This window comes from Oncorhynchus mykiss, chromosome 10 (assembly GCF_013265735.2).
Source record: "Oncorhynchus mykiss isolate Arlee chromosome 10, USDA_OmykA_1.1, whole genome shotgun sequence".
Classification (NCBI taxonomy): domain Eukaryota; kingdom Metazoa; phylum Chordata; class Actinopteri; order Salmoniformes; family Salmonidae; genus Oncorhynchus; species Oncorhynchus mykiss.
In genome coordinates, this window is record NC_048574.1 from 36855097 (window position 1) to 36879399 (window position 24303).

At 42.7% G+C, this 24303-nt stretch overlaps 2 protein-coding genes across 7 annotated transcripts; one reads left to right on the top strand and one right to left on the bottom strand.

Moving 5' to 3' along the window:
* Positions 1-220: 220 nt before the first annotated feature.
* LOC110533791 (ras-related protein Rab-6A) lies at positions 221-21133 on the bottom strand. 6 transcript variants are annotated; one of them, XR_005053651.1, is made up of 9 exons: positions 20394-21023; positions 8618-8676; positions 8243-8296; positions 7033-7138; positions 4993-5104; positions 3588-3681; positions 3035-3128; positions 1988-2054; positions 221-1780 (listed from the first exon to the last, which is right to left on the bottom strand). XR_005053651.1 is itself a non-coding variant. In XM_036990193.1 (8 exons), the coding sequence occupies exons 2-8, from the start codon at positions 8645-8647 to the stop codon at positions 1716-1718; spliced, it is 528 nt and encodes a 175-aa protein (XP_036846088.1). In that variant the 5' UTR covers positions 8648-8676; positions 21115-21133; the 3' UTR covers positions 221-1715. The 6 variants fall into 6 exon arrangements, 5 of the variants coding, with proteins under 5 accessions (XP_036846088.1, XP_021473986.1, XP_021473985.1 ...); XM_036990193.1 differs by lacking the exons at positions 3035-3128; positions 20394-21023 and adding an exon at positions 21115-21133; XM_021618311.2 differs by lacking the exons at positions 3588-3681; positions 7033-7138 and adding an exon at positions 7305-7410 and having other exon boundaries at positions 20394-21026.
* Positions 21134-21578: 445 nt separating this feature from the next.
* Positions 21579-23860, top strand: mrpl48 (mitochondrial ribosomal protein L48). The gene is made up of 8 exons (XM_021618306.2): positions 21579-21951; positions 22102-22154; positions 22292-22323; positions 22484-22572; positions 22681-22850; positions 23065-23167; positions 23277-23366; positions 23508-23860. The coding sequence occupies exons 1-8, from the start codon at positions 21931-21933 to the stop codon at positions 23580-23582; spliced, it is 633 nt and encodes a 210-aa protein (XP_021473981.1). The 5' UTR covers positions 21579-21930; the 3' UTR covers positions 23583-23860.
* Positions 23861-24303: the final 443 nt, after the last annotated feature.

Consider the following 24303-nt stretch of genomic DNA (forward strand, 5'->3'; position numbering starts at 1 on the left):
GCTCTCCTTGTCTAGCATTTATCTATTTATTCAACCATGAAAAAAAGGACATTTCAGTTAAACGCAGACCTTTCTTGGGGATGACGATAAGACACTGATGACTTCTAGCAGTGCAAATGATGAGCTTGTGGCAGCACAGACAGCCTCCAACCTCCAGTTAAAACCATTCCAAAGATAAAAGGTTACGGACCAAGACGCTACTGGACTTTCCTCCAGAAAGTCTTCAGTTTGATCAAATCAGCATTTTGGGGTGGAGTAGAGGGGTAGTGACATCACCCGAAGAGCTGGAGGACATGTTTGGAGAAAAAAAAATCAGGTGGTTGACAAAATACTCTAGTCATTTAGGGATCATCCCAACAATGATCATATTAACAGTAATAAAAAAAGAAACATGATCCAGTCGAAATAAATATTACAAGTCATTGTGGATTGAATGAACATGTAAGATAATTCTCATTAACAAAAGATCAAAAAAAATAACTAAAGTGTCGATATAACATTAAACCAAACAAAGCTAGGAAATCCCAAAACCATGGAAGCCCTCTTACAATGAGCACTTAAAAAGGCATGTCAGCATATCTAACGAAGTTGGGTTTGCGTTGAATATGATACTTCTCAATATACAAAAATCATTTTGCAAACAGTACCGTTCTCCAAAGCAATATCGTTTCATCTATGGTAATAATTGTACTTTTAGAAAAAAGTAAAGATCTAACCAAGAGATATAATAGAAAATGGCAGCCAAGGTGAAGATACCTTTTATTAATTTGTGAGGACAAGGTGAATAATGAAGGACGGTCGTGTTGTGGTAGTGAAACTGCCCTTTGCGTCACGTTGTGGTGGGAATTGTGTCATCATGCTGTGTGTGAGTTCTTGTGGTTTCCCTACATTGTGTTGTCATACCATGCTTCGGTGGAGTGGCATTGTAGCTGCTATGTGGTGGGACCGGCGTAAACAGGTAAGGTTGGTGTGCTCAACGTTTACCGAGTGGGTGATATTCTTGGGGGCTGCTAAGCCCACTTATGGCAGAACAATTCCACTCAGTTATCCATTACTCTGAAGTCTGTTTCTCACATGCTGCAATCATTTTTGACTACTGTGCAAACAACCATTTCCAGAGTATACCCATGCAAGCGACGCAGCAAGTAGGCTTGTCGTTTTTTAACTGTTCTAGGCTTTTTTTAAATAGTCTTCAATTGTCAAAAATGTCATAAAAGGCATCTGCAGAAGTAGTTCCATCCACAAAGCGTAATATTTAACTGCGTTTCAATTAATTTGATATCTGTAGGCCCATGTAAAAGACCAGGGGCATGAACACGGAAGTAGGACGTAAGAACGAGTCACTTGCATGGCGTATTACAGAAAAACAAGACGCAGTGCTTGAAAAATGTAACAATAAATCATTTCCTTTTTCATTGCCAAAGTAGAGTTAAAGTTCAACGGAAATAAAATAGCATTCACATCCACATTTTGCTTGTTAAGCTTAAGGTAATCTCAGCGATTCCACGACAGGATTCCATGACGACAAGGATGACGGACAGGTAGTGTTCTTCTCTTTCAGGCTGTGGTGAAGGAGTCAGGAAAAAAAGGGGTTCAGAGGGAGAGCAGAGAGGATAGGTACAGTATAGAGGCCGATAAGCCAGGGTGAGAAAGATCAAGAACAAAGCGCAGGAGAGAGAAACAGTGATGGAGAGAGTGATAAACGGAGGCTGGAGTTAGCAGGAGCAGCCTCCTTCGCTGACGGGCTGTTCTGGGGTCTTCTCCAGCTTTATGTCAATCACTGGGGAAGGAGGGGTTAAGGACCAACTCGGAGGTCAGACAAGAAAACATGAAGTCCTTTAAAACACATCCCATCTTCTCAATAGGTTTACAAGCTAGCCAATAGGTGTCTACATGTTTGAGTACAATCTGTAAGCATTTATATCTATTGCCACTGAAAAACATGCGTAGTCATACACACAAGTGTGTCTGTGTAGAATAAGGATACTGTCTTCTCTGCTCTTGTCCTGTGTGCTCTCCATGCCAGGGAGGGCAGCAGCCACACGTCGGAACAGCTGCAGGAAAGAGAGAGAACAGACCTCATCGGTCAGAGTCAGACCACTCCAGTCATCCTGCCCTGACATCCACAGAGGCGCCAGGGCAGCTCTTTGGGCTTCCGATCTTCTTAATGCTTCCAATGACGATGTTTTAAAAACAGGCAAACTGTAAGGTTCACCTGTCCAGAGGCTGACACCATAAGAAATGAGACCCCATAGAATCTTTGTGCCTTGAATTTGAGTGCGTTTGATAGGTCAATCATCTAGGATTCTAATCAGCAAATCAGAGCTCATTCTTGTATCTTACAGTTGATTTGAACAGGGGAAACTGCTTGCTTTATTCATGTTTACTTGCCTGGGGGGTTTGAATAAAGGCCTCTCATAAATTATCTGTACAGCGTGCCTTCCACACAAACCTACTGTAGAGCTCACGATACAATCCAGACTGATTCAAGCTTTGTTCATTCATTGGTTTAAGGTAGACAGCGGTAATCATATACAGTTCCTCCTAAAAGGAGGTAAAATACCATCCAATAAATTAACCTGCTGGATAGATCATGCATTAAATAGAATCATTTGATAGTGGTTAGAGAAATCACCTCAAATAAAACCTGGGGTGTGGATCACAAGTCTAAACTCTGTCCCACCCACCAGACCAACTCTGAGCCCACACCTCTACAGGGTGCAAAGAACCCTCTGGTCTTTGGTTATTATGACTGACATGAGATTGGTGGGCAAGGGTTCTGAGACAAATCCAAGGACCCCATTTAGTTTAAATACAAGCCAGTGTTCAACACAGTGATATGCACACGTGTGAGAGAAGCTATCAGTGTAAATACAAGCCAGTGTTCAACACACAGTGATATGCACACGTGTGAGAGAAGCTATCAGTGTAAATACAAGCCAGTGTTCAACACACAGTGATATGCACACGTGTGAGAGAAGGTATCAGAAGAAAGCGTGAGCACTGCACACGTCACACACACGCTGTGCTCTACCTGTTTGACATTGTAGCCTGTCTTTGCACTTGTTTCAATAAAAAGAACATTCAGCTCTTTGGCTCTCTGTTCCCCTTCCTCTGTGGTTATCTGTCTGTGATGACACACGACAATGGACAAACACACACACACACAAACGAGAAAACGAAAAAGAGAATGAACATCATGAAGTGAAGGATGAACATGCCGTGTCTCCTCCTGCTCCTCCTCCTGCAACCTCTGCTCTGTCGAGTGCCCACACAGCTCTTACTTCATCAACACCTCAGAGTACCACCTCAGCTCCTGGTTCAATACACCATATAGGATTCAAATGAAAAGCACTTAAATCTAAAATGGTCAATCAATGGGTATTATAGAACTGTGTGCCTGTGCAAGTCACTTCAGAAATTCTAAATGACCTTACATATAAGGATTGGGCTAAACTAAACCTACCCATGCAGCATTACTGCAGCATTTGACCCTTAACCCCTGAACATGGGTGACCTTTCGAGGATGAGCCGAGGGAGCAGCAGTAGAAGCATGGACGGAGAGCACGACTCAGTCACAAACTCACCTGCTTGACGTTGTAACCTGCTTTAGCACTAGTCTCAATAAACATTACATTTAGCTCTTTGGCCTTCCTCTCACCCTCTTCAATAGCAACTTGCCTGTGGTAGGTAGATAAGAGGGTTAAACATGAACAGCATACAGTCAGCTCATATAGAATCTAAAACCAATAATACAACACAGCAGTCAATACAGTAAACATGGGAATAGAAATTCAAAGCAGTTGTTTTAAGGCGAAAAGCATTGGGGGTTATAGTGGCAAACCATGTGGTAAAATAAAAAGGATTGGTTTGGCTATCACAATTGTTTGAACACACAAATGGATAAGACTTGCTATGATCAGTTGTGCCTCTGAATAATTATAATATATCTAGGTCGTGCTAAACTGGAAAGAGTGTGTGGTCTATTCAACTCCAGACAGTTCCGTCTCTAGATGGCCTGTATCAAGGGAAGAGGTTTGACCCCTTGTTGTGGTCAACAAGTCCCTGGTCAGCTGTACCTAGAGGACAGCATTTCCCACTCAACACAGCAGGGCCTAAAGGTCTGACTTAAAAATGTAAAATAAAACGCTCTACAGTTACAGTCAGTGGATTCAGTAGTATGCTCTAATGTAGAGAGCCCTCCAGGACTTGGGGCCTCATCTAGAAAATGTTGCATATGTACAAAATATGCCCCAAAACACACATGCGCCAGATCTCGCGCAAAAGATGGCATTTATAAAACTGAACGTGAGAATGTGCTTATCCTCCTGCAAACTTTACACCATGAGTACACAGTTTCTACTGGTTGAAGTAATGCATTGCAAGAAGGAGCAGGACTATATGATATATAATATACAATGACACATTAATAACAAAACAAGTAGCTGAATATACTGTAATAAAAAGAGCCAATCATCAGTTAGTGCGAAGAGCCTAAATCCATTTATTTTAGCTTTGCATTCTAAAGTAATTACAGGTCCACAACTTGCAATTGCTTTGGTCTTTCAGAAACGGTCAGACTATAGCAAATGTCACGACAAAATAAAACATTCCATCAACACCTCCAAAGACACTTGAACAAGTTCGCCATTGCTATTTCCTTTAGAGGCCATCTTGGCCTAATTCTAATACTTCCACAGTGTACAGCAAATAAGGGTGTTATCGACACCATAGAAGGTGAATGAAGGGCGTTTTTCAGGCGTGCAGTTTTACGACAGGTCTGATTTATAATGGAAAACATGCGTATGCATGTACAGCACGCATCTAGTTTAGAAATTATATTTTTGTGCACACGCAGTGTTCTCAGAAATGGCACATAAAGATATTTAGTGTAAAATTGACTCAACTGTTATGAGGCCCCTGGTCTGAAGAGCTCTACAGGCTTACTGACACTAGACTGACTTTAGCCTTCAGTTATTATGTCACTCACACCTTTTGTCTGCAAGGTCCGTCTTGTTTCCCACCAGCATGATGATGACATCACTTCCTCTCTCCGTTCTGACATCATCAATCCATTTTGTGGTTTGCTGGAAAGAGTTGACATCTGATACAGGAGGGAGAGAGGGAGGAGAGAATAAATGTTAATCTCCATTCAGGTTGTGACAAGTACAGACTTGTGGTGATGAGCAGAACGACAGAGACAGTAACAAATATACAGAGAATGTGACAAGTAAGCTCATTAAACAAAGTAAATCCAGCTCCCAGTTCCTATCCAGATGTAAGAGCCAAATAGGTTAAATAGTACATCTTTGTTTCAAATGAATAAGGAATCTGTTGTGTGTTTGCTATTTATCCCCTGTCAAGTGTGTGTAGCCCCCTCTACAGGCTGATGCAGAATACAGTTCAAAGCTACAGACTCCAAGGCTTACTGGTAGAGACTGGAATTGCAGCTCAGTGTTTTCACAATACCAGACCATCCTTACCGTGCCATTTGTTTTTTTTTGGTTTGAATTATTAGAATTTGTTTTGTTAGTTCTCTTTATATTTTGTAACCAGAAGAATGACAAATAAATGTATTATTATTCAACTTGATTCAAACTCTGGACATTGGATTTGCATGAGTCAAGACTAACATTTCACCACTCAATTGTGGCGAAAGGATTAGGATGATAATTGTTTTGGGACAATTAAATTGGATAATTTAGCCACTACACCCTCCATCCATCTAGGCTACTATGTTATCTATCCATATCCTTGTATTCTGCCTGTCTGTTTATCCCATAGACCAGGGGTACTCATCTCATTCCCTATGGAGGTCTGGAGCCTGCTGGTTTTCTGTTCTACCTGATAATTAATTGCACCCACCTGGTGTCCCAGGTCTAAATCAGTCCCTAATTAGAGGGGAACAACTAAAACAAGCAGTGAAACTGGCTTCAGGGTCCAGAGTTGAGTTTGAGGGCGATATACTATATATATGTATTTAACAGTCTATCCTCTATCCAGCTGGAAGTGGTGTCTGTTTTTCTGTAGTGACAGTCAGACTTCCTCCCCGGAGAGCCAGTTAAAAAGATGTCTATTGATTTTCCTCTAGCCCTGCTGCAGCTCCATGTCTGCTTTTATCTCCCCCTAATGGCCAATCATCTAACGGACACATTGTAGGAGAGAGATGTTAAAATTGAGTGAAAACTGAACATTGTTATTTCATGTCGGGCAAAATAGGCCCCTGAAGCAACATCAAAGCTGCCGATACCAATTATTTCTAACGAAACGAATAAGACACTTCATTGTTTTGTATATGGGTGACAAACCTAAGTCATGGTTGCCATGGACAAAAAAGAACAGTCCAGAAAAATAAAGATAGGGAAGGATTGAAAAGAAATGGGATTGCTCTGTTGGAAAAAAACAGGAAATCATCAAGGAAACTACTAAACTATTGACAAATTTAACTGCTTTTTACTATAAACAGATTTCACCAACTGATTTTTGCTATTGAAAGCTATTTGGTCTGTAGCCTAATTAGGTTGTATGTATGCTACCGAATGCTTTGTCATTCTGGTATCAATTAACAAACTAATATCTGTCTATTTAATACGGAAACATTCACAGACTACAATCACGCAAAAAGAAGACCAAATAAAGAAGAAGTGGACACATAAAAAAAGAGGGGGAGAAAACCATCAAACATGAAAAGGGGACAGAAGGCATCAGGTACAGGGAAAAAACAGAAAAGGGGACAGAAGGCATCAGGTACAGGGAAAAAACAGAAAAGGGGACAGAAGGCATCAGGTACAGGGAAAAAACAGAAAAGGGGACAGAAGGCATCAGGTACAGGGAAAAAACAGAAAAGGGGACAGAAGGCATCAGGTACAGGGAAAAAACAGAAAAGGGGACAGAAGGCATCAGGTACAGGGAAAAAAGGAGAAGGGAAAAAACAGAAAAGGGACTTGAGCCAGTAGCAAAAAACGAGGTGATGTTTTTTTGTTCTGATTGGTATCCTTCCATCACTTTTCCATCAGTAGGGACCGCACTCACTTGTGATGTCATAGACTACCACGGCCACGGTGGAGTCTCGTATGTAGCTAGGGATCAGACTCCGGAAGCGCTCCTGGCCGGCTGTGTCCCAAAGCTGCAGCCTCACCTGAGCAGCACGTTAGCACCAGCACACAGGGAGAGAAGGAGAAGGAGAGAGGGGCAAGAGGAAGAGGTGGTGGTAAGAGAGGGGAGAACTGGATGAGGGTTGAGGGGGGGGCGGGGAGGGGCACGCACGCACGTCGAGTGGGCGGGGCGCGGAGGGGAGTACCTACTTGTGATGTCGTATACTACGACAGCAGCAGCGGAGTCTCGGATATAACTGGGGATGAGGCTACGGAAACGCTCCTGCCCAGCCGTATCCCACAGCTGCAACCTGATCTGTGGCGGATGGGAGGAGAAATAAAATAAAATGGAAAAGGAAAGGATGAAAAGTAGATGAGAAAAGGAAAACATGAGGTAAGAAACCAAAAAGAAATAAAACAAATCAACTTCTGAAGGAGAGAAAAGGAGAGAGTAAGAAAGAAAGAGAGAGAGAGAGAGAGAGAGAAAGAAGGCTACATGCATGGAGTGTGTGACCATTGGAGGAATGGTGAGGGCCAGGGGAATCATGGGTACTAGGCCTCATGTCTAAAAGGTTCTTCTCAAATCACGCTAGATATTGAATTTCAGCACGAGAATGAACCGAATATGAGCAGATAGGAAAAGGGGAAGAAAAGAATGACAGAGTTTGTATGGAGGAGAGAAAGCTAGCAGGAAGGAAGAAGGAGGATCCAATCCCAGCCCAGGACAGGGCAGCTCTCCGGCTTCTTTTAAGGCGCTAGTGTGTGTGTGCGCGCGCGTGTGTGTGTGTGAGAACCTGGGCCAGGACAAAACACAGTTAGAGCAGACAGTCAGGTCACAGGATACCCAGCATCCCCAAAGTCCCAGAAACCACTATTGGCAAAAATGCAGTAAAGACTCAGAGACCTGTGTGATTGAGTGGGGGTGCGTACATACCAATGAATGGGTAAATCTTTACATTTCAAAAAAGAGACATTTTCGAAATCACTATAATGCAATTTAACATTACTCAGCAAAAGTAACACCAGAGTCATGACTAACAACACCCACTAAAATATTCTCTCAATCAGCATAACATCCCAATCAGCACATTACCACTTTATATGACAATTTCAAGAGAGTGATTTAAAAAGGAGAAAGTAACACTTACTGTTCGGTCTTCGAGGTACATGGTTTTTGACAGGAAATCTATTCCTATTGTGGCCTGGAAACGAGAAAGAATGAAAAGAATGAGAACATTTCTGACAATGATGGTAGATTGATAAGGCTTCAGTACTGTAGTTAGACTAAAATGAAGGAACAAACAGATTGCCTAGTCGAGCCCAGCACTAACAGACCTAATTCAATTGGCTAATCATAAAGACAGACTAGCTAAATATAGTCTGTTAGTGTTGGTCTGGAGCAAAAGTCTGCCCACCCTGTTGTAGGACCAGGACTAAGGTTAGGCATTGAGATCAATGGTGTAGTAAACCTAGCCCTGACTACCATATCCAGACTCAATGGTGTCTGTGTGGTCTAGCCTCACCTGGTAGGTGTTGTCGAAGCTGTCGTACATGAACCTGGTAATCAATGAAGTCTTCCCCACTGAAAAACACAAGACACGAGTTAGGACCAACATGGCTACATAAGGACACTGAAGTCCGGATCGCTGTCATTGTCCCCAATTGGATGTATTTTTAGGAACCCAGTCGGGGTCTCAACTTACTGTTGCGTTAGAATACACAAGGTACAATTTTGAAATTTGGTTGTGCATCTGCAGTTTTCCTCTTGATATAAGTCACTTAATGACTAAAATAACATGTGCACAGTATTTGGGATAGTAGCTCATCTCTCACTTCAGGTCTTATTCGGGATACGTCGTTTACATGCACCCTTGATATCCCGCCTCACGAGTATCCCTGACCATGAATTAACACAATATTCCTCCTTTAAGAATATTGGTTAAAGGAATAGTAACTGAAATATAAACACTGATGGTAGGCCTATAACCACTCACATGTAGAGTAATACAATATAAACTCACAGAATTATGCATTTCTTGCAGTTAAATTATACAACAATTGTTAGCGGAGAACAAACAGGAGTGGAGAAATATAATTTCTTTCTTTCAGCATCTCTTGAGAAAACACATTACACACGCATCATCTTTGACACTTATGCAAGCAGACTGTATTTTAACCACAAAATATGCACCCAAGACTAACCGAAGTCTTAACAGAAATAGGTTTCGTCATTTTCTCAGCTTTTCATTTCCTTAAAACCGGTCAAACTGATGGCATTTGGACATTTTGCATAGGACCGATCTTTCCACTGTTTTAGAGTTAGTGTTTTCTCCCCGGCCCCTAAATGAAACGGACAACTTTACCGGTGTTACCAAGATGAATAATGCATTCATTCTATTTATGCAAAACATTCTGCTAATCATTACTCTATTTAGTCTTCTGGGCAACAAGTTATGACAGAAGAGAAACTACATGCATCAAACTATAGTTGACAAACAAATGGCCTACCAAATATCAGAAATTATAAGCAGAAACTTGTGTAAATTAGGGTGAAAGTAGCCAGTAGTAAATTACAGTAGTCTAAATTATGGAATTATTATGGTGGAGCAATATGGGCAGGTAGCCTACTTTATGAAGTGATTTGTTTGACAATCAGATGAAAACATCACAACACCCATGAAATGCTTCACTGAGCCTGTGCAGACCGCAACAGTAAAGGGGATAAGATGTTAACATGCCACAGTATCCCGTCTTAGATCAGCCTATCCCAGGCATCTTATCCAGGTTTCTCATAACCGGGATACAAACTTCTTCAGGTTATTGTAAACAGGATATGATGTTTATGTGCATCAACTCAAAAACAGAGTACTTAAGTATCCAAAATAATAACAGGATATTGGTGTGCATGTAAATGTGGTCACTGACAGTCACTCAATTAGTCTAGCCAGCCATAGTAACTTTTAGTATTCATGGCCGAATTACCGACCAGGCACATGAACAGGGGCCCCGGTTTCCAGTGGGCCTCTTGTTTTGTTAATCACTTTTCTCAGATATCATATTAACATGGCATATGTAATGGCAAAATGTGGAGAATTGCAGGAAATTAGCAAAAAAAAAAAAGCTCTGTAAAGCAAACTTTTTTGTTTACTTTTTGTCTATAAAATACTTTTTCTGCTAACAGATCCCTCTAAGTATGAAATGATAGTGCTGAGTTAATGCGAGTTAACGTGTAGCAGCTAATTGTTTTGCTAACATGCTATGGGTCTGTAGATGGACTGTGGTGAATTAAGCGACAAGAGCCATGATAAGTGCTGGGGCCATTTCCACTTGTTTCTGCTGTTCTCAATTTCAGAGTTTTTAAAATTGTATAGAAATGTAGTACATGACCCACTCAGGACATAACTAAAACTCAATCCCTGGCTATGGCCCTGATTAGTCTTGAAGAGTAAATAACACCAGTAGTGCTGGCAGAACAGACACAGTACTACACACCTCACCAGACCAGTGTGGAGTGAGTCATTTCACATAGCGAACATAAGACATGTTCTAGCCTGATTTGGTCCTGCAATCCTCCAAACTCAGCAACTCCTCAGACAATTTGCTGAGGTGCACCATCTGTTTTCTGGCCAAAGCCCACAGCTCACCACTACCTTATGACTTGACTCCACCAACCAGTAAGAGTCCATGAGGAGCCGTCTGCCAAGTCTGCACTTTAAGGGAGAGATCAGTAAAAAAATGCCATACAAAATCCTGAAGGGTTTTTGAATTGACTTAAGAAAAAAAAAACTCCAAGGAATGCTGGGAGATTCTCAGTGCCGACCCAGACATAACGTCCTGGCATTTAAACCATACATGATTTTCAAAATGTTGCATACTATTAAACATCCTATTTTTGCATACTGAGAATGCATTGTGTGTGAATGCATTGTTTCCCGCCATTCGTTGATTTTGGTAGCACATCCCCATATCTAACTGATCAGCTGTTGTCAAAGCCGAAATGAGTATGACATCCGGGCATTTAAAAGTATAAAAAATATTTTTGCATACTCAAAAACGGCCAAGTACAGTGAGTGTACAAAATAAATTATGAACACCTGCTCTTTCCATGATAGTTTTCACCTGGTCAGTCTATTGATGTCAATTAACCTGGATCTCTGCCACCAACACTCCCCCTCACTGTTTCTCCCTCGCCCTGCACTGGCATGTGACAACACCTCAAGGGAAATTAGGGCGGGATTCAAACAGGGAGAAAAAAATAATAATAATAATTTTGTTTCATTGCTCCAGTCTACCACATGGTGGAATGCACAAGTATTCATTTCCAATACAACCTCCCCCTCCCTGTATATCTCTCCCAACCCCTCTATCATACTACCACTGTTGCTCATGGATGGTCAGGCCTCAACTCATGGATCCTGAGAAGAGCTCTCCATAACACAGCAGTGTTCAGATTCACAGTGCACACAGGTCTCTAAGCAATCTGTACCATCGATCGAGATATCTACACACACACGAATGTGTGCCAGATTTAGGGTCAGAGGGAGCGATCTAGAGGCCTTATGCCTTCTCTCACTCCATTCTCTTCATCACAATGTAGTTGGCATGACATCGTCTTACATTACTTCTCTTTGTGACCAGACAAATACCAAACTCTTTTCAATAACCCATTCCTCAGACAATATGCCTAATCTCGTTCTGCCTGGTTCTCTCCTGATAGCAAACAGCCAATCAAAATGGGCATCAATGGAAGTTAAATACAGACAGACTTGAAGAGGTGACCTCTAAAATATGACAATGAGTGGTCCCATGGCTGCTTTTTTTCTGTGGGCAGAGCAATGAAACTGAAAACTTCTCCTTGAATGCAAGAGAATGGAGCGGCTCTCACGCCATTGAGTGTACATAGATGAAAAGCAGGACATGTGACACCAATCCCCAGCATGGGCTAAGTATGGAAGGGAAGATAAGAGTGACATTCTTGTGACAGGAATGCCAGATGGCAAAGGTTCCCAATTACAGTTAAATCATTCTGTGGAGCCACTAACGCTGACCAGTGTATGAAAATGCCATGATTTGACAGAATACCTTGTAACTGCCAAAGGGAGAAATGGAGGGAGAGAGGCAGAGAAAACAAAATGGCTGGATTCCCAATCAAGCGGTACAGCTTTCCCCATAGCCCAAATTAAAACTAAATCGGTCGCATACACATATTTAGATGTTTTCACAGGTGTAGCGAAATGTTTGTTCCTAGCTGCACTAACAGTGCAGTAATATATGTCAATAAAAACACGCAAATCTCCCCCTCAAAAGGAAGGAATTAATAAATATTAGAACGAGCAATGTCAGAGTCCGGGATATAAATATATATGATGGTGTGTATAAACATTATGGGCAGTATATGAATAGTAAAGTGTGTACAGCAGTAGTTCTATAGAATAGGCCTTGACTAGAATACAGTAGATACACAGAGTACAAAACATTAAAAACACCTGCTCTTTCCATGACCGACTGAGGTGAAAGCTATGATCCCTTATTGGTGTCACTTGTTAAATTCACTTCAATCAGGGTAGAATGATTTTTAAGCCTTGAGACATGGATTGTGTATGTGTGCCATTCAGAGGGTGGATGGGCAAGACAAAATATTTAAGTGCCTTTGATCGGGTATGGTAGTATGTGCCAGAAGCACCAGTTTCTGCCAAGAACTGCAACACTGCCGAGTTTCACACTCGACAGTTTCCTGTTTGTATCAGGAATGGTCCACCACCCAAAGGACATCCAGCCAACTTGACAACTGCGGGAAGCATTAGAGTCCACGTTGGCCAGCATCCCTGTGGAACGCTATCGACACCTTGTAGAGTCCATGCCGCGACGAATGGAGGCTGTTCTGAGGGCAAAAGCAACTCAATAATGAGAAGGTGTTTTTAATGTTTGGTACATAGTGTACGATGCACGTATGGGCATTCGGCTAAGGCGGTTGACTAAAGTTCAGGGCAGGGAACTGGCCAGAGACCGGCTAGCAGTGAATAACAGTCTGATGGCCTGGAGTTGCTGTACCAGGCAATGATACAGCTCAACGGGATGCTCTCAATGGTGCATTTGAAGAACTCCATGAGGGGCTTAGGGACCAAGCCGAATTTCTTCAGCCTCCTTGTGCCTTCCTCACCATACCATCTGTGGTACTCCCTAAAATTAGAAGGTAGGACTTGACTCATTCCATGCCCCACCTCTACCATTCCTGAGAGGAAAACCATAACCTAGTTTGAGTTCAGGACTGCCCCCTTCCCCATTTTTCTGGGCGGAGGGGTCAGTGCTGCTTGAGAGGAAGGTATGCACTACACAGGGCAGACCAGCTGGGATTGAGAGAGACCCCACCCAAAGACTGAGGGGACTAGACTAGAGGTCGACCGATTAATCGGAATGGACGATTAATTAGGGCCGATTTCAAGTTTTCATAACAATCAGAAATCAGTATTTTTGGGCGCCAATTTGGCCAATTTGTTTTTTTTTACACCTTTATTTAACTAGGCAAGTCAGTTAAGAACACATTCTTATTTTCAACAACGGCCTAGGAACGGTGGGTTAACTGCCTCGGTTCAGGGGCAGAATGACAGATTTTCACCTTGTCAGCTCGGGGGACTCAATCTTGCAACCTTACAGTTAACAAGTCCAACGCTATAACGACCTGCCTCTCTCGTTGCACTCCACAAAGAGACTGCCTGTTACGCGAATGCAATAAGCAAGTAGCTAGCTAGCTAGCTAGCATTAAACTTATCTTATAAAAACAATCATAATCACTAGTTGATGGTATTACTAGATATTATCTAGCATGTCCTGTGTTGCATATAATCTGACTGAGCATACAAGCATGCATACAAGTATCTAACTGAGCAGTGGTAGGCAAAAGCAGGCGCTTAAACATTCATTCAAACAGCACTTTCTTTGCGTTTTGCCAGCAGCTCTTCGTTGTGCGTCAAGCATTGCACTGTTTATGGCTTCAAGCCTATCAACTCCCGAGATGAGGCTGGTGTAACCAAAGTGAAATGGCTAGCTAGTTAGCGCGTGCTAATTGCGTTTCAAACGTCACTTGTTCTGAGTCTTGGAGTGGTTGTTTCCCTTGCTCTGCATTGGTAACGCTGCTTAGAGGGTGGCTGTTGTCGTTATGTTCCTGGTTCGAGCCCAGGGAGGAGCGAGGAGAGGGACGGAAGCTATACTGTTACACTGGCAATACTAAAGTGCCTATAAGAACAAAGGTTAATGAAATACAAATGGTATAGAGGGAAATAGTCCTATAATTCCTATAATAACTACAACCTAAAACTTCTTACCTGGGAATATTCAAGACTCATGTTAAAAGGAACCACCAGCTTTCATATGTTCTCATGTTCTGAGCAAGGAACTTGAACTTAAACGATTTCTTACATAGCACATATTGCACTTTTACTTTCTTCTCCAACACTTTGTTTTTGCATTATTTAAACCAAATTGAACGTTTCATTATTTATTTGAGGCTAAATTGATTTTATTGATGTATTATATTAAGTTTAAATAAGTGTTCATTCAGTATTGTTGTAATTGTCATTATTACAAATAAAAACATTGTAAAAAAAATTATAAAAATGGCCGACTAATCAGTATCAACTTTTTTTTGGTCCTCCAATAATCGGTATCGGAGTTGAAAAATCATCATCGGTCGACCTCTGGACTAGACAGCTGACAGAAGGAAAACATGTCTACTTTAGGAGTCAATATGAAGACGACCCACATGTTAGAAGATACTGCTGCAGACAATGACACAGTGAAGACATCCACTGTATGCATGCGTGTGCCCTGACTGCACTGGGGACTTGTTCTACTCAAGCTCAAAGTGTGGTCAGAAAGGGTGATTTGGCCAATGTGTATTGTAGTCGCGTGAGTCAGTAATGTACATATTTATGTCAATTGAAATTTTGGCCTGATATCTCCACTTCAGGTCTCTTCAATGAGAATAGACTAAGATGGTCTGCAGTTAGGAAAGTTAAAAAATAATGTTCAATTTAGAGGCCCACCACTTCCTAAAAAAAAAAACTTGTATTTGGTCTTTCCTTTAATAAATAGAAACATGCTTACATGTCTGCTAGCAAGAGAGCTGTTTTTAGCATTATTTTTACTTACCAGGTAAGTTGTCTAAGAGGTGAGAACACTATCAACAACCTAGGAAAGAGTTTCTGGGGAGATGAGTAGTTCAACAAGCCAATTGGATGCTGGGGATGATTAGGTGGCCAGAGTAATACGATGGCCAGTTTGGAAATTGGGAACCAGTCAATAATCTCATAATTATAGGGAAGGTTAGGACTAACTTGGGAGGGTCTGGGTTTAGGACCAGGCCATCCTTTCAAATATGCAAGAAGTAATTACACTGATAAGATCTAATGGTGAAAACACCTGAGAAGTAGTCACTTAAATCTAGACCCATTGCCATACGTGTCTGTGGACACAGTAGTACATGTCAGTCAAAAACATGAGTGTGAAGTTTGTCGTTTGTGTGTTTCCCAGCGGTGAGGGACTTAAACTGACTAGACCTAATGTGTGCACACTCTGATCCAGTGTTCACCTCTCACACCAGTGCAGAAATCCCTGCTTACATAAATAGCTGCGAGGGGTCAGAGGTCAGGCTTCATTCCTCTGGGGCAGAACACAAAATAAATCACAGCAGTATATTATCCACATTACTCCTCCCTTCCCCCAGTCTCAACAGAAACACATCACACACACACGTTTGTCAGCAGCACAAACAAAACACATCAACCTCATTGAAATGTAGCATGAGTTCTGGTTAGAGGGGGATGTTTGTTGCTGACAGTGGTATATAGGATAAACTATTTTATAGCCTTGCCTACAATGAAAGGAACCTATTGACTTCTAGCCCACCTCCATACTAGAGGTCGACCGATTATGATTTTTCAACGCCGATACCGATTATTGGAGGACCAATAAAAGCCGATATCGATTAAATCGGACAAAAACATTTTTTGGTAATAATGACAATTACAACAATACTGAATGAACACTTATTTTAAACTTGATGTTCTGAAAGAGCTGCAAAACCTGGACCCATACAAATCAGCTGGGCTTGACAATCTGGACCCTCTATTTCTGAAACTGTCTGCCGCAACCCGTATTACCAGCCTGTTCAACCTCTCCTTCGTATCATCTGAGATCCCCAAGGATTGGAAAGATGCCGCAGTAATCCCCCTCTTCAAAAGGGGGAGACACCCTGGACCCAAATTGTTACAGACCATCCATCCTGCCCTGCCTATCTAAGGTCTACGAAAGCCAAGTCAACAAACAGATCACTGACCATCTCGAATCCCACCGTACCTTCTCCGCTGTGCAATCCGGTTTCGGAGCCGGTCACGGGTGCACCTCAGCCACGCTCAAGGTACTAAACAATATCATAACCGCCATCAATAAAAAAGACAGTACTGTGCAGCCGTCTTCATCGACCTGGCCAAGGCTTTCGACTCTGTCAATCACCATATTCTTATCGGCAGGTTTTTCTAATGACTGCCTTGCCTGGTTCACCAACTACTTTGCAGACAGAGTTCAGTGTGTCAAATCGGAGGGCATGTTGTCCGGTCCTCTGGCAGTCTCTATGGGGGTACCACAGAGTTCAATTCTCGGGCCGACTCTTTTCTCTGTATACATCAATGATGTTGCTCTTGCTGCGGGCGATTCCCTGATCCACCTCTATGCAGACGACACCATTCTGTACACTTCTGGCCCTTCCTTGGACATTGTGCTATCTAACCTCCAAACGAGCTTCAATGCCATACAACACTCCTTCCGTGGCCTCCACCTGCTCTTAAACGCTAGTAAAACTAAATGCATGCTTTTCAACCGTTTGCTGCCTGCACCCGCACGCCTGACTAGTATCACCACCCTGGATGGTTCCGACCTAGAATATGTGGACATCTATAAGTACCTAGGTGTCTGGCTAGACTGCAAACTCTCCTTCCAGACTCATATCAAACATCTCCAATCCAAAATCAAATCTAGAGTCGGCTTTCTACTTCGCAACAAAGCCTCCTTGACTCACGCCTCCAAACTTACCCTAGTAAAACTGACTATCCTACCGATCCTCGACTTCGGCGATGTCATCTACAAAATAGCTTCCAATACTCTACTCAGCAAACTGGATGCAGTTTATCACAGTGCCATCCGTTTTGTTACTAAAGCACCTTATACCACCCACCACTGCGACCTGTATGCTCTAGTCGGCTGGCCCTCACTACATGTTTGTCGCTAGACCCACTGGCTCCAGGTCATCTACAAGTCTATGCTAGGTAAAGCTCCGCTTTATCTCAGTTCACTGGTCACGACGTCAACACCCACCCGTAGCACGCGCTCCAGCAGGTGTATCTCACTGATCATCCCTAAAGCCAAAATCTCATGTGGCCGCCTTTCCTTCCAGTTCTCTGCTGCCTGCGACTGGAACGAATTGCAAAAATCTCTGAAGTTGGAAACTTTTATTTCCCTCACCAACTTAAAACATCTGCTATCAGAGCAGCTAACCGATCGCTGCAGCTGTACATAGTCCATCGGTATATAGCCCACCCAATTTACCTACCTCAGCCCCATACTGTTTTTATATTATTTACTTTTCAGCTCTTTTGCACACCAGTATCTCTACCTGCACATGTTCATCTGATCATTTATCACTCCAGTGTTAATCTGCTAAATTGTAATTATTCACTCCTATGGCCTATTTATTGCCTACCTCCTCATGCCTTTTGCACACAATGTACACTGCTCAAAAAAATAAAAAGGGAACACTTAAACACAATGTAACTCCAAGTCAATCACACTTCTGTGAAATCAAACTGTCCACTTAGGAAGCAACACTGATTGACAATAAATTGCACATGCTGTTATGCAAATGGAATAGAAAACAGGTGGAAATTATAGGCAATTAGCAAGACACCCCCAATAAAGAAGTGGTTCTGCAGGTGGGGACCACAGACCACTTCTCAGTTCCTATGCTTCCTGGCTGATGTTTTGGTCACTTTTGAATGCTGGCGGTGCTTTCACTCTAGTGGTAGCATGAGACGGAGTCTACAACCCACACAAGTGGCTCAGGTAGTGCAGCTCATCCAGGATGGCACATCAATGCGAGCTGTGGCAAGAAGGTTTGCTGTGTGTCAGCGTAGTGTCCAGAGCATGGAGGCGCTACCAGGAGACAGGCCAGTACATCAGGAGACGTGGAGGAGGCCGTAGGAGGGCAACAACCCAGCAGCAGGACCGCTAACTCCGCCTTTGTGCAAGGAGGAGCAGGAGGAGCACTGCCAGAGCCCTGCAAAATGACCTCCAGCAGACCACAAATGTGCATGTGTCTGCTCAAACGGTAAGAAACAGAATCAATGAGGGTGGTATGAGGGCCCGACGTCCACAGGTGGGGGTTATGCTTACAGCCCAACACCGTGCAGGACGTTTGGCATTTGAACACCAAGGTTGGCAAATTCGCCACTGGCGCCCTGTGCTCTTCACAGATGAAAGCAGGTTCACACTGAGCACATGTGACAGACGTGACAGTCTGGAGACGCCGTGGAGAACGTTCTGCTGCCTGCAACATCCTCCAGCACGACCGGTTTGGTGGTGGGTCAGTCATGGTGTGGGGTGGTATTTCTTTGGGGGGCCGCACAGCCCTCCATGTGCTCGCCAGAGGTAGCCTGAATGCCATTAGGTACCGAGATGAGATCCTCAGACCCCTTGTGAGACCATATGCTGGTGTGGTTGGCCCTGGGTTCCTCCTAATGCAAGACAATGCTAGACCTCATGTGGCTGGAGTGTGTCAGCAGTTCCTGCAAGAGGAAGGCATTGATGCTATGGACTGGCCCGCCCGTTCCCCTGACCTGAATCCAATTGACCACATCTGGGACATCATGTCTCGCTCCATCCACTAACGCCACGTTGCACCACAGACTGTCCAGGAGTTGGCGGATGCTTTAGTCCAGGTCTGGGAGGTGATCCCTCAGGAGACCATCCGCCACCTCATCAGGAGCATGCCCAGGCGTTGTAGGGAGGTCATGCTATTTTAGTGTTCCCTTTATTTTTTTGAGCAGTGTAGATTATTTTTTTCCCCCTACTATGTTATTGACTTGTTTATTCCATGTGTAACTCTGTGTTGTTGTCTGTTCACACTGCTATGCTTTATCTTGGCCAGGTCGCAGTTGCAAATGAGAACTTGTTCTCAACTAGCCTACCTGGTTAAATAAAGGTAAAATAAAAATAAATATTTGTCGCCAAACCCATTGGCTCCAGGTCATCTACAAGTCCTTGCTAGGTAAAGCCCCGCCTTATCTCAGCTCACTGGTCACCATAGCAGCACGCACTCCAGCAGGTATATCGCACTGGTCACCCCCAAAGCCAATTCCTCCTTTGGTCGTCTTTCCTTCCAGTTCTCTGCTGCCAATGACTGGAATGAACTGCAAAAATCACTGAAGCTGGAGACTCATATCTCCCTGACTAGCTTTAGGCACCAGCTGTCAGAGCAGCTCACAGATCACTGCACCTGTACATAACCCATCTGTAAACAGCCCATCCAACTACCTCATCCCCATACTGTATTTATTTATCTGACTCATTTGCACCCCAGTATCTCTACTTGCACATTCATCTTCTGCACATCTATCACTCGTGTTTAATTGGTATATTGTAATGATGTTTGTTTATTCCATGTGTACCTGTGTTGTGTGGACCTGCTTTGCTTTATCTTGGTCAGGTCGCAGGTTAAAATGAGAACTTGTTCTCAACTAGCCTATCTGGTTAAATAAAGGTGAAATAAAAACATATACAGTAGTATGTAGCAGCTGGCTAACTAGTTAACGTTAATGATTTTAGTTAACGTCGTTACAACCCGACTACTGACCTGACTGATTGGGTGAACTAGAAACAACGCGTCTCCCAACAGCTTGTTAACTAGCTCGGCTAGTAAGTGTATGTCTAAAAAAAAGTATATGATAGTTAACCTTAATGGTTAGCAGCTTTACCTGGCTAACGTTTGCCAGCTAACGGTAGCTAGCAACAAAGTAGCTAACGTAAAACACTTGATATCACGGATAGGTTCAATATCACTGATCGTAGCTATTTAGATCGTTTAAATCGCCATGGTCTCTATATCATGGCAGTTGGTGGATATCGATTAAATTAAGGGACTCGCCCATGATGATTGATGGCATTTGCTAGCCAGTTAATAGCTAAATTGGCACGCTGATGACCACATAAAACGCGTTAGTCGTTACCCCACACAGGTCAGTGTTCACTTACCGCTCTGTTCGCCAAGAAAGACCAATTTAAATTTCCTTAGAGGGTTTCCGAAGTCTCCTGCTGCGGACATGACTGCAATGTTGTTAGGCAGGCAAAGGCAAGTTGTAGACTGTGGCCCACAGTGTGGGGAGAAAAAAACACACTACCCCTTACTTTAGTGAGCTAGCTAAATCCCTACTAGCTAGCCAGCCCAGTTGACAAGTTCAGGGGGTTGTGCCGTAAGAACTAACTAGCTAACAGCAATGCTTCTAAACTGCAATTTCTTGGCTTGACTGGCAATCGGTGAGTTTCTAGCTAAATAACTAGCTAGTAGATACTGGCTTCTTGAACACTCAGCTGACTTGTTTGTGACTCGCTGACTAACTAACTACCTCAGCACTCCCACTCCATCGCTGTTAGCTAGTTGTTTCAGAGGATGTTAGTCACGACCTAATGTGTTCGACGACTGGCACAAGGCTCCACCAATCCAAAGCGACTGTGGCATTCCGATGCAGTGGCGTAAATTACGGGTATGTTCGCAAATTCACTCTGGAGTGGCATGTTAGACTGTGCCGTTCATAAATTCAGAGCGTTTCGCACTCGGGGCCATCAAGCTCTGGCCTAGCAGTAGGGTTAATCCGAGTGTTATGACCTAAGACAGTCAAGCACCCAAACTATTGGCTAAAGTTGGCTAGCTTGCTAGCTACGTCCAGACACAAATGAGAGAACACCTCACACTGACCATTTTACTCGTCCTACTAGCAGAGCTGGTTAGGCTGTTGTCATGTGTTTTAGAGCGTTGTTGACTGTAACTATGCTGCTGCCAACAATTCGTAAATTCGTAAATTCCTCAGTTATTCTGCGCTCTGGCACACTCAGAAGAGAGTGCTCTGAAATTGGAGTAGATAGCCAGAGGGAATTTACGAACGCACCCATTTGGTGATCCTGCCACAAACTTTCCAATATATATCCGCCAATAATATAGTAGCTATTTCATAATGGGGATCAGTGTCTAAATGTTTTGCTTTAGTTCTCACGTCCTGAGGTGAACGATTGGTGGAATTTGCATATTTCATGAAATTCCATGTAAATTGTTATGGGAACGAAGTTTTTGCATGGTAATGCAATGTAACTACACATCCGAGCATAATGTCAGATGAAAGGGGAGTTGATGCAGGTTGCTTGACGAGGACGCCACGTTTCCAGGGCCAGCATCGGACTTTGAACGCAATGCCGTCTTTATTTTCTTTCACAATGACATTGTGCTGTGAGCAATAATGACATATTATACACTTATTTGGCTGCATCCAATACCCTCATACTCGTCTATGTTTCTCTTTGATGCATATATTAAATACAATTTAAAGCAAACACATTTGAAAGCGGAAATAAGATATTGTCCTTGTTCCATAGCACATTTTAGTCAGATGGACCAACCGGAAGCATTCTTCTCAGAACCTCTTGTGTACATGTGCAAAAACTAGCTTCTGCAAAATTGTGAATCTAATATAATTTCGAGATTTTTGTGAAGTGATTACTTCATCTTAAATTTGAAGCAATGAATCCTGTCATTCGCAAGGTAGTGTGTCTTCTACTCATAAATGGCGTTTGTCACATTTGTATTGTTGATGTAACGTTAGCTAGCTGGCTAGCAAGAAGGAAGGTCAAACATGTCAGCATATCAGAACACTTGTATATGATAGATTGTTTATCTTCTATCCCGTTACAGGCTTCCTTCGCACTTCATTCACGTGTGTTGGACCAAGTAGGATTGTTATTCCGGTAAATTAGTTAAAAGCATATAGGCAGCCAATTGCTGGTTGCTACAGGACACAATAATTACCACATCAAGTTTCATTCGATGAGGTGTTAGCTAGCGACATTTCAACGTGTCTAATGTTTCTGATGTTTATTTTAAGGGCATCAGTATCAGTGCAACATCCGATTCAGGGTAAGTCCTCCCACCAATAACAGTTAGTTACTGTTGTATCAATTTAGACTTTCTAGTTAAGTCTTAGGAAGTGACTTTATCCTGAAAGTTATATTGCCACTTATATAATTACCTAAGTGTATGTAAGCCATCTGTTTGGCTGGATAACTGTTTTCTACAGGGAGTCTGGCTTTTTCCAATGAGCGACAATACAGGACCATGCCTACTCATGGGATTGGCAAATATAAGCACCTGTTACCCAAAGAAGCGGTAAGTCTGTCCTTAGTAGATCACTTAATTATACTCTCTAATACTGGAGCCACCAGCTTACACCGTTAGCATATCTACTTGCTTATATAACATTTATTGTGCCTTCAGCCAAAGAAAAAGAAAGAGAGACAGCAGATGAAGCAGATCAAAACTGCAACAGATGCAGAGTACGGGACTCTGAACGTGAAAGTGTCTGGCTATGACATGATCCTAGTGGAGCACTACTCCCAGTACATCCACAATCTCTGCAACCGCCTAGGTGTCAAAGTGGCTGAGAGGTGAGAGGTAGACTTTAAGACCTTGTGTTACTGGCCTCACTCAAAGATTTGATGGCCCAAATATACATGTCTCTGTCGCAGAGTTCATAATGATTCAATAGGAGGCACACATTTGGCCCTCTTTTGTAGCATGGGATTACATCATCCAATGTCTTTGAATCATTGGTTAACTAACTAACCTTAAAGGGATGAACTAACACTCTTCTCCTCTCAGCTATGCATTGCCCACTAAGAGCACGGAAGTCATGGTCATGCCAGAGCAAGGGACCAAGATGTATGTAGATGCCATCCTCAAGACCCATGAGCGAATTGTTCAGGTAATGGAGTGTTTTTAGTGATGATAATTTGTTCTCTGAACTTTTGGCAGTTGCACTGACAAACAGCTTTTCACTCTAGAGAGAGCATTGATAAGTGTTTTGTTTACAGCTCAGCCAACTAAACGCCACATTATGCCCCACCTTTATGGAGGTCCTGTTAAAGAATCAGCCAGAGGGGATTCAACTCTCTGTAAAGCTGGTGAGCAAATGACATCTATGTTCTTGACCTCTGCATGACTTTTCTTTTGCACAAGGATCATATCTACAGTATGTACACTTTTTTTGTTGTCATTTGTTAGTTATTGTTCAGTGACATAACACTTGCTTGTCTGTTTCCCAGCACACAGAGGCAGATTACCAAGCCCGTTTCAAGGCGCGTCCAGAGCTAGAGGGACTGATGGCACAGATGACCTAGTGAGAGGAAAAACACAGTCCACCCCACCCTTTTACCTCAACTGTCATCATACTTTTGACCTCTACTTTGTCACATTTGAAGCAGTGGATGCCAATGCGTCTTTTTTTCCTCACAATAGTGCTGTGTTTTGTAATCATGACGTGTACATATTGTAAATGAATTGTGGGTGAATGTAGGACATTGTCCAAAAGCTGAAGAGCATACGCACATCCAGGTTCTTTTTGCAGGTGCTGGAGTTGTAGGTTAATTCATGAGAAATAAAAACACTGCACACTGCTGCTCATGCTCCCAGGTGATTTTATTATAACAGCGTTAGGCATCCATATCCCAGGTGATTTTATTATAACAGCGTTAGGCATCCATATCCCAGGTGATTTTATTATAACAGCGTTAGGCATCCATATCCCAGGTGATTTTATAATAACAGCGTTAGGCATCCATATCCCAGGTGATTTTATTATAACAGCGTTAGGCATCCATATCCCAGGTGATTTTATTATAACAGCGTTAGGCACCCATATCCCAGGTGATTTTATTATAACAGCGTTAGGCATCCATATCCCAGGTGATTTTATTATAACAGCGTTAGGCATCCATATCCCAGGTGATTTTATTATAACAGCGTTAGGCATCCATATCCCAGGTGATTTTATTATAACAGCGTTAGGCATCCATATCCCAGGTGATTTTATCATAACAGCGTTAGGCATCCATATCCCAG

What these genes read in the sequence shown, in the direction of transcription:
- LOC110533791 (XM_021618311.2), bottom strand. Translation starts at nt 20,463, where the DNA reads ATGTCCGCAGCAGGAGACTTCGGAAACCCTCTAAGGAAATTTAAATTG. An exon ending in GCTTCGACAACACCTACCAG is followed by an intron (nt 8,297 to 8,617) that starts GTGAGGCTAGAC and finishes TCTCGTTTCCAG; the next exon opens with GCCACAATAGGAATAGATTT. An exon ending in CAGGCTACAATGTCAAACAG is followed by an intron (nt 2,055 to 3,034) that starts GTAGAGCACAGC and finishes TCTTTCCTGCAG; the next exon opens with CTGTTCCGACGTGTGGCTGC.
- mrpl48 (XM_021618306.2), top strand. Translation starts at nt 21,931, where the DNA reads ATGAATCCTGTCATTCGCAAG. An exon ending in AGTGCAACATCCGATTCAGG is followed by an intron (nt 22,324 to 22,483) that starts GTAAGTCCTCCC and finishes TGTTTTCTACAG; the next exon opens with GGAGTCTGGCTTTTTCCAAT. An exon ending in TTCAACTCTCTGTAAAGCTG is followed by an intron (nt 23,367 to 23,507) that starts GTGAGCAAATGA and finishes TCTGTTTCCCAG; the next exon opens with CACACAGAGGCAGATTACCA.